Source organism: Cyprinus carpio, chromosome B5, assembly GCF_018340385.1.
Source record: "Cyprinus carpio isolate SPL01 chromosome B5, ASM1834038v1, whole genome shotgun sequence".
Taxonomy (NCBI): Eukaryota; Metazoa; Chordata; class Actinopteri; order Cypriniformes; family Cyprinidae; genus Cyprinus; species Cyprinus carpio.
In genome coordinates this window covers 12,351,493-12,361,053 of record NC_056601.1, presented here as the reverse complement: position 1 = coordinate 12,361,053, position 9,561 = coordinate 12,351,493, and the positions used below count along the sequence as shown (strand labels likewise).

At 35.4% G+C, this 9,561-nt stretch overlaps 1 protein-coding gene across 1 annotated transcript; it reads right to left on the bottom strand.

Annotated features, from left to right (window-relative positions):
- Nucleotides 1-750: 750 nt before the first annotated feature.
- On the bottom strand, nucleotides 751-3,122 carry si:dkey-111e8.4 (uncharacterized protein LOC793802 homolog). The gene is made up of 3 exons (XM_042723414.1): nucleotides 2,942-3,122; nucleotides 2,149-2,291; nucleotides 751-1,101 (listed from the first exon to the last, which is right to left on the bottom strand). The coding sequence occupies exons 2-3, from the start codon at nucleotides 2,287-2,289 to the stop codon at nucleotides 871-873; spliced, it is 372 nt and encodes a 123-aa protein (XP_042579348.1). The 5' UTR covers nucleotides 2,290-2,291; nucleotides 2,942-3,122; the 3' UTR covers nucleotides 751-870.
- Nucleotides 3,123-9,561: the final 6,439 nt, after the last annotated feature.

Genomic DNA, 9,561 nt, shown 5'->3' with positions numbered 1-9,561 from the left:
TTGCTTATTAGTATGGAAGAATTTTATCATCGAAGGTCAGCAGCAAAGACATTGGTTATTAAAATGGGATTAAATAGGCCTACATAAATTATGTTTGTCTTATTTAACATATTTAATTATTGCAGGTTTGTATAATATTCTGAGTTTGCATTTGACTGTTTTTATTCATTTTGAGAAATACTGATTCTGTTTTGTGCAGATGAGATGAGTAAATGCATGTTCACATTTAGTCTAGAAGTACAGTACCATCAGGTTCACACAGCACACAATGCCTCTGCACTTACTCATGATTTCTCTCAACATGGCAACAAAAGAGCTGTCAGTGAATACATGGGAAACAAAGTAACTGGAGTTACTTATTTGAAAAAGTAACTCAGATATTTACTTCTAAATTAAAAAGTAATGTGTTACTTTACTGGTTGCTTAAAACTGTAACCTGATTACGTAACTTGCATTACTTGAATTATTTTGTCCAACCCCTTATGAAGTTTGTACAGTAGATTCATCCATCCGTTATCCAGACCGCTTGTCTTGTGTAGGGTTGTGAGGATGCTGAAGCCTCTGAGTAGACTCAGGGATCCAATAGTATTTATTTATTTATTTATTGATTCATGTCAATGTTCTTCTTGTATACTTTCTTTCTGACAAAATGGCATAAATATTTCAAATAGAATAAAGGTGCAAATGCTGTGTTATATTATTCATTTAATTGTTACCAATTTTGTTTTTATTACAAAGTTATAATAAAGTTTGTTTTATAATTATAAAAAAACAAAAAACAATTTACTTGTGTACATAGTTCTGCATTACTAATTTAAGTAACTGAAGTAAACTAAATATTGTGATAAAAATTCTAATTTACACAAAGAGTTATATATTCTGTAATGCATCTGTGAAATCTTGATCATTGCCATCATTTTCTGTAACAGCAGAGACAGAGGGGTTTTGGCGGTCTGGAAGCTCAACAGAGCAACCTCTACGAGTTAACATCTCCACAAGTTCTGTTGCATGTATCTGCTCAGTCACAATCTTTAGGGTAAATCTGGGTGGGTTCCCCACATGTGTGCCATCAACTGGAATAATCTCTATTTCGGCCATTTTTTGAGAAAAAGAGAGAGATCAATCAATATGTAAGTGAGAAGGCATAGGCTAAATGTGCAGCAGAGATGCTCAATCCTGCTCCTGGAGAACTATACCTTCCTGCAAATATATCTGGACCAACTAATTAAGATTGTGTGTGTGTGTGTGTGTGTGTGTGTGTGTGTGCGCGCACTGGAAAAGCTATCTTTGTGAGGACCGGTTTGAGTTTTAGACCATCGGAGTTAAGAAAATTTGTTAAGTGAGGACAAATTTCCTCACTTTCTGAGACCCCTTTAAAGGCTTGTTTGAGGGTCAAGACTTTGGCTGCGTTTACACTTGGCATTAACATGCGACCTGTATCCGGATGTTGTCCACATACACATTGAAAAGACAAGTGTACACGCACTTCTGATCAGAATGTTATCCGATCAGCGTGTCCTGGTCCAGAGGTAGTCGAGGACGCTTTGTGATCGGATCTCAGTGTAATGTAAACTCAATCCAGCCATCGTGTCTGCATTCGCAGGTCGACATCACGCAAAACGCCGCCCCCTCGCGAACTGTCAGAAAAAAAGACGAAGAACACCCGTGTGGAAACTAGTGAGACTCCTACACTTATCTTTGATTTGTAAAATGTCCCGTAACTGAAAATGCTTTTCATAAGAAAACCCACCACTTCAGGTTGACTCGACCGGGCCATTTTCTGCAGACTTATTTTAATATTGCGCGGGAAAGACAGATCCGATTGGTTATCCAGATAGAAAAGTCAGTTGATGTGTCTTGTTCTGATCGACTGACGATCCGATCTGCTTGATCGGATCACAGTGATCGCACATTAATGCCAAGTGTAAACGCAGCCTTTGTTTTAGGGGTCAGTTTATAATTGGGTAAAGGTTAGGATTAGGGTAAGGGTTTGGGTGAGGCACTTAGTTCTGATGGGTAAGTTTAGGGTAAGGAGCTAGAGATTGCATTGTGTCAATGTATGTTCTCACAAAGATAGGTATACAGAGTTTGTGTGTGTGCGTGTTTGCGCGCGCTTGTGTGTAGGCACAGTGTGTGTATGCTTTAGTACTCTGTGGGTCTCTGTGTGTGATGTCGTCTTATGAGCCAACACACAGCAAAGACGACCAGCAGGAGGAGCAACAGCAACACCACAAACACGATGAAAACATCAGAGTTCAGCCACCATGACAGAGAATCTCCTGATTCCATCCCTACATGGAGAAACACAAGCTCATTAACTATTTTGAGAAATGTACATATGCTCAGTGAACCTTATGGAATACATAGCCTACTGAATAATAACTGTAGACAGTATAACTATAAACGTTTAATTATAAATCGCTACTTGTTTGATATTTAACGCCGCAAGAACTCCTTATGAAACATCTTTCTACTGCAGTGTTACTTACTGCGCGGCGTGGCACAACAACTGTCGCATCCGGCGTAGACACGGCCAGACAGTGTCTGATCTATATTACAAATCATTTATATAAAAAAAAAAAACCCGGGGGAATTGCAAGATGGAAATATAGACTCGAAAAGATATTTAAACTTGCTCTGCCCTTACGTCCATGACATTGACAATCTTTCCAGCTAACGCTGAATGTGCTCTTCATGGATGCTTAGATAGCCTACATGATGGGCTAACGTTGAAAAAAATAAATAACTTGAGGTTTTCCCAGCAGTAGGCTAAGGTAAATTTTTCGTCATTAAGGGAAATCCTTTCGTCTCAGTTACACTTTGCGGTAAAAGTAGCTCTCCCATTGACTTTGTCCTATAAGTGCGGCTCTCGTGAAAAAAAAAAAATTGTGAAGAAGATAGTACGTTATAAAATAATATCTTTGATGTAACGTTAGCCTACCTAAGTAATGGCCTGCTCTGTTGGTCTGTTTCTGATCAGTGAACGTGCTCTGTCATAGATAGAAACACTGCAGCCATAATATAATTTTGATTAAAAATTAAAGTGAGGATATCAGCGTGATGTTACTAGTTAGGTTTACGTTTTGTTGTTGTTTTGTAACTTGCAACAACTGCTAAAACGGTTCTACACTTCAAAACATAACAGAAAGGGGGCGCTAGAACCCGGGAAAATATGGGCTTCGCTTGGCCATTTGTACTGACTACTCAGCCCCGCTAAAGTTTTGCGACTAGTTCCAAAAACTGTACACGAATTCGTGATCGTCTCAGTCTCCTTTAAATTTCTCATGAAAACGGCGGCAGACTTCGATCGGCTCCTCGTCGTCTTTCAGCGCGTTCTTTTTCAATCCGCAGAGCGAGAAACAGAGGATATGGTGTGTGTTTAACGATAGATTGTTATAATATATGCATCTGTTCAGTTTGATTCTTTGTCATAAATACAGTTTACAAAATATCAATCAATTCCCCGTCTACTGTAGCTTAAGTTTTCGCTGCGTTCACACAGGTGTTTCCTTCAGTGAAAATAAAGCACACATGAACGCATACTTTATAAAACGATAATGTTTCCATTTTCATTTGAAATTTTAACTTTCAGTGTAATACATTTTCCATTGAATGTGGCAAAGAGGTTTGCATACTTGAGCTAAGAAAAGAGGTTTGTACTAGAAATGCAAACAGTAAAATTTTGTGTGTGTACAGTAGCTAAACGTGTGTGTGTATGTGTGTGAGACAGAGATCATGAAGACTTGTATTTGGCTTATTCAGTTATATGTTATACCTATGCAATACAGTGGAATACTGCACTTTTTGGTATATAAATTTAGCTATATATATTATACCCTCATTGGGGGTAGCCCCCTAAAATGAAAATCTTAGAATCGCCCTTGCGGGAACACTGTGTGCAAAATCTAATGTTAAAGGGGTCATATGATGTTGCCAAAAAGAACATTATTTTTTGTTTTTGGTGTAATGAAATGTGTTTATGTGGTTTAAGGTTCAAGAAACACATTATTTTCCACATACTGTACATTATTGTTTCTCTTCTATGCCCCGCCTTTCTGAAATGTGTCGTTTTTTACAGAGCTCATCGGTCTGAAATGCGAGGTGTGCTCTGATTGGCAAGCTATCCAGTGCATTGTGATTGGCCGACTACCTCAAGCGTGTGACGTAAATGTTACGCCTCTTGCCATTCTGTGATGCGTGTCCCGGTCAGAACACCGGTGCAACAAGACAAAAACAATAAAAACCCATTACAAACGAGGCATTTGTTGCATCCAGTGGGGACATAATTACGGATTAGATGACTTATACTGTCTTTTTACGCATTGTGTTGCGTTGTATATTGCGCAGCGTAAACATAAAACCATGTCTGCATTTGTGATCAGAGAAACGACAAACAACAAGCGCTACTCTACACTGCTCACACGTTGCCCTCTAAATACCAATGGCAAATCCTTTAAATATGTAAACGTACTTACAGACTGTGAGTCAGAACAGCCGCCACTGTAGGCTTCTCTCACAGGTTCTTATCTTATCTATTCACGAACAGCTTGTAACACTCCAAAGAAAAAGGAAAACTTGAAATTGCATCATATGACCCCTTAAAGACTTGATCACTTCAGTAACATGTTTGCATAAAGCAGTCCGCTAGTTGATGTAATCCATTTTCATTTTAGATCTTTATATAGTCTAATATTCAGTCAGTAAAAGCAGATGGGATGATTAAGAGAATGGAAACAAAGTGATCATAAGAAAGTATCTGAATTTATTAAATATCCAAAAATCTGCCTGATTCTACTTACCTTGAAACCAAATCATCAAGTGTTCTTAAAACAAGAAAAAGACAATGTGAAATTTTTTTTTTTTTTTTTTTTCAACAATAAAATAATTTTGAAGGGAGACAACTTCTTATCTGTAACTTCTAGAGACAATACAGTTATTCTGTCTAATTAAAAAGATGAGTTTTTCCTTGCACAGATAATGCATTAAGCATTATTAATGAGGTTATACAGGAAAAGCAAAAAAACAAACAAACAAAACATGTCAATCTCAAAATTTGTATTGTATGAACTAAATGTATAAAATAATATTTTAAAATAACATATAATAAACATATAACATATAATAAGATGACAAAACATATATACATACATATATTTTTCATATTACTACCCATAAAATTCCTAGCCATTGATGTCATGGTCTTAACTACTGAACTACTGGAGTTATGAGGACAAGTGCTACTAGAGAAGAAGGTGACAATAGTAAAGATGATTAAGACAAAAAAGAAGCCAAATTCATTAAATTTAGACAAGCTCTAGAAAGCTGTGCAGGGATTCACTCTCCTCTCACACACAAATCCTTCTCTATGATCTGAATCAACATCAGCCATCATGATGTCACAGTCATGATCTTCGTCATCCTGAGGCAACCAGAACATAGTCAGAAGAATGCGAAATGATACACATATAATAATAATACATTTATTGATTTTAAATAATAAAATTCCTAGTGGGAAAAAAAGCTCATAAAATATTTCAGTGTTTTATTTAATTATATTTTATTAAATTTTATACTGAGTTACAGTATATTATATTCAATATCTTTTCTACATGTAATTCTGTTTTTTATTTCTCACACACTTCTTTACATTTAAACACAATCACACAACCAAACCCCTCGACCACACTTTCTGTTCTCACATGCATGTCTCTTTACCCTCAGCCACACTTCCTGTTCCCACATGCATGTCTCTTTACTGGCCTCTGCAATTTTGTGCTAAACAGAATCCAGAGTAGATCTATGTTCTGTTGTTATTCATCACAAATATATATAGATTAATTTTTAATGAGCCGAAAAGAATACACGTCACACCTCTATTTATCAATTTGCACTGGCTACCAATAGCTGCTCGCATAAAATTCAAGGCATTGATGTTTGCATACAAAACCACCACTGGCTCTGCACCCCTTTACCTAAATTCATTACTTCAGACTTGTGTGCCCTCTAGAAGCTTACGTTCTGCAAGTGAACATCGCTTGATTGTGCCATCCCAAAGAAGCACAAAGTCACTTTTACGGACTTTTAAATTAAATGTTCCCTCCTGGTGGAATGACCTGCCCAACTCAATCCGAGCAGCTGAGTCCTTAGCCATCTTCAAGAATCGGCTTAAAACACATCTCTTCCCATCTTTATTTGACCCTCTAACTTTTTCACTCACTATTCTAATTCCATTAAAAAAAAAAAAAAAAAAAAAAAATCTAACTACCTTTCTAATCTTTTTGTATTCTATCTATTTCCTTTTCATTTATTATACAATTATAAAAAAGACCTCTAACACTAGCTTGCTCTATTCTTTTTCTATTCTATCTGTTTTCTTTTTATTTATTATATTATTTAAAAGCCCTTGCTACGTATACTGTGCTTAGGCTAACTGAGACTTGTTATAGCGCTTATATATCATTGCTCTTTTGTTGTTTTTGATTGCTTCCATTGTCCTCATTTGTAAGTCGCTTTGGATAAAAGCGTCTGCTAAATGACTAAATGTAAATGTAATGTAAATATATATATATATATACAGTACAGGTCAAAAGTTTGGAAACATTACTATTTTTTAATGTTTTTGAAAGAAGTCTCTTCTGCTCATCAAGCCTGCATTTATTTGATCAAAAATACAGAAAAAACAGTAATATTGTAAAATATTATTACAACTTAAACTAATAGTTTTCTATTTGAATATACTATAAAAAAAATTATTTATTCCTGTGATGCAAAGCTGAATTTTCAGCATCATTACTCCAGCCTTCAGTGTCACATGTAACATCCAGTCTATCACATGATCATTTAGAAATCATTCTAATATTCTGATTTATTATGAGTGTTGGAAACAGTTCTGCTGTCTAATATATTTGATGAATAAAAGGTTAAAAAGAACTGCATTTATTCAAAAAAAAAAAAAAAAATTCTAATAATATATATTCTGATAATATACCAAAAATTAATATATTATTAGGGGCAGCTGTGGCCTAATGGTTAGAGATTTGGACTTGTAACCAGAAGGTCGCAGGTTCGAGTCTCGGAGCTGGCAGGAGTTGTAGGTGGGAGGGAGTGAATGAACAGCGCTCTCTTCCACCCTCAATACCCATGGCTTAAGTTCTCTTGAGCAAGGCACTGAACCCCCAGTTGCTCCCCAGGCGCTGGATCTATAGCTGTCCACTGCTCCAGTTGTGTGTTCACGGTGTGTTCACTTCTCACTGCTGTGTGTGTGCACTTAGATGGGTTAAATGCAGAGCACCAATTCCGACTATGGGTCACCATACTTGACAAATGTCACGACTTTCACTTTTCTTTTTTTTCATTTTCTTTACTATCACTTTTTATCAATTTAACACATCCTTGCTGAATAAAAGTATTGATTTTATTTAAAAAAGAAGAAAGAAAAAAAATTACTGACCAGTAGGGTATATTGTTATTACAAAATATTTATATTTTAAAAACATAGCTTCTTTTTTTTTTTTTTTTTTTTTTACTAATTTCTGTCACTGTTTGGGTTCCTTGCCACTTTTGCCTTGCCTTGGTTTGCTTAGTTGGGCACACATATTGTTCAGTAATATTATATATGAATTGACTGTACTGACACTACTGGATGAGAATTGAACTGAGCTGGATGATACTTTACATCTGAACTGAACTCATAATTGAATATCTTTGCAAAGTAATTGAACTGAACTAAATTAACACTGAACTGTCCTCAGTTGAACAATGACACTATTGTTTTTGTTGTTGTTGTTGTTTTTTAAGAGCTGCCTCACCTAAATTGATCTATGTTTGCATTATATTATTTTCCTGTTTATCTCTGTAAAGCTGCTCTAAAACAATCTGTATATATAAAGCGCTATATAAATTTGAAAATGGGGGGAAAAAATTACATTTCAAATGCATTACCATTGATGGAGAAGCAGTGTTTCCAGATCCATCTGACGAGGCTGTAGAGACCAAAAATTGCTTTCCATTGGTTCTAGACATCAACCAGACCTGCCCATGTACACACATTTATTTAAAAAATGGTCACTTTCAAAAAGATTAATTAATTTAAATGCAAATAAATGAAATGAAATTTTAACCATATACGTATATAGTAAACTTTAAGTCCAGATTACTTTGAAAATGAAAATAATTACCAATATATTAGGTAAAAATCACCCCACATTCAATTTTTGAACCAATTAATTAAATGTGCAACCTAGTCTCATAATCACACATCCTCTTCATAAACTCATCATCATACACTATCTTTGTAAACTAATAACGTAATTACTTTTTAATTCTGTTTACTCTCACACACAGTAGTAGTTTTGGCACAGTGCTTATATTGCATGTTGCTATTTTAAATATTTTTTGCATTAAAATCTTTGAAAATTTGTAATTTATTATTCCTGTGTACTGTTGGTATTTTTTTTTCTTCTCTATAATGTTTTTGTATCAGTTCCTAATTATACTTCTAAATGAACACATTTAAACCAATACTTATGCAGAAAAAGAGAGGAAAGTGTATGAATAGCTGCTGCACCTTGTTATGCTCAGTTAAAATGGCCAGACTGGCATTTCTCTTAGAACAGAAGCTCTCAGAAGTGTGGCAATCACTGTGGTCACTTCAGAACAAATAAAATACTTCGTCATGAAGAAGCCACATTTCTGAATAATCTAGAAACCATTAAAAATAGCTTTGTATTAATAATCATTGTGTAGGACTGTTTCAGAGGAAAACCACAACAGACCCATTTGAACACTTCCGTTTTGTAGTTAAGCTCAAAAGTCAGTGCTTCTCACTGCCTTAAGAACAATAACAAATGTGAACCTTTAAGATACAGAAATATAACAAAATGTTGATAATCTGATAATGAAGTAAGTTTCTATGTGCCACACAGTTTATATCCAGCTTTTCAATGTTTCACACAGGCTGAAAAATTGTTAACAAAATTTGTTTCTTCTCAACAGTATAAATAAATAAAATGAACTGTTTTCTCCTTTTGTTGGTTGTGTTTCTTTGTTTCTGGGGGAGGTGGGTGATATTCATGAATACTCAAGTGAAACTACATATTTAGATTATTATTTAGTGTGTGAGTTTAAAATGTTGCTGTGCCGTGATGCTTACAATTAAGGCCCACAATGACAAGGATGAGATAAGAATGTTGGCAAACAGTAAACAAACATACTTCCTTTCACTCTGCTCTGTTAAACAAAAATTAATAGAGATTAATACAATAGTTTTGATTACAAACTATATGCAAGTTAGTTCCATTAATTGATTCCATCCATTCTTCCCATGTTGTCTTACTTGAGAGCAGTGTTGTACTGTTAATAGTTCCTTGGACTGTAGGAGGTCTGTACTGAAGACACTGATAAACATCTTCTGTTTGAGAAGCACCTCTCATCTGCGTCGTCTCACTCTCTTCATATTCATTCATAGACACAGGATAACGCTGCTGCAGCTCCATCACACTCAGAAGCACTGCAGTAAAGGCACACACACACAGAATCACACATCACATGATCAGAAGCTGA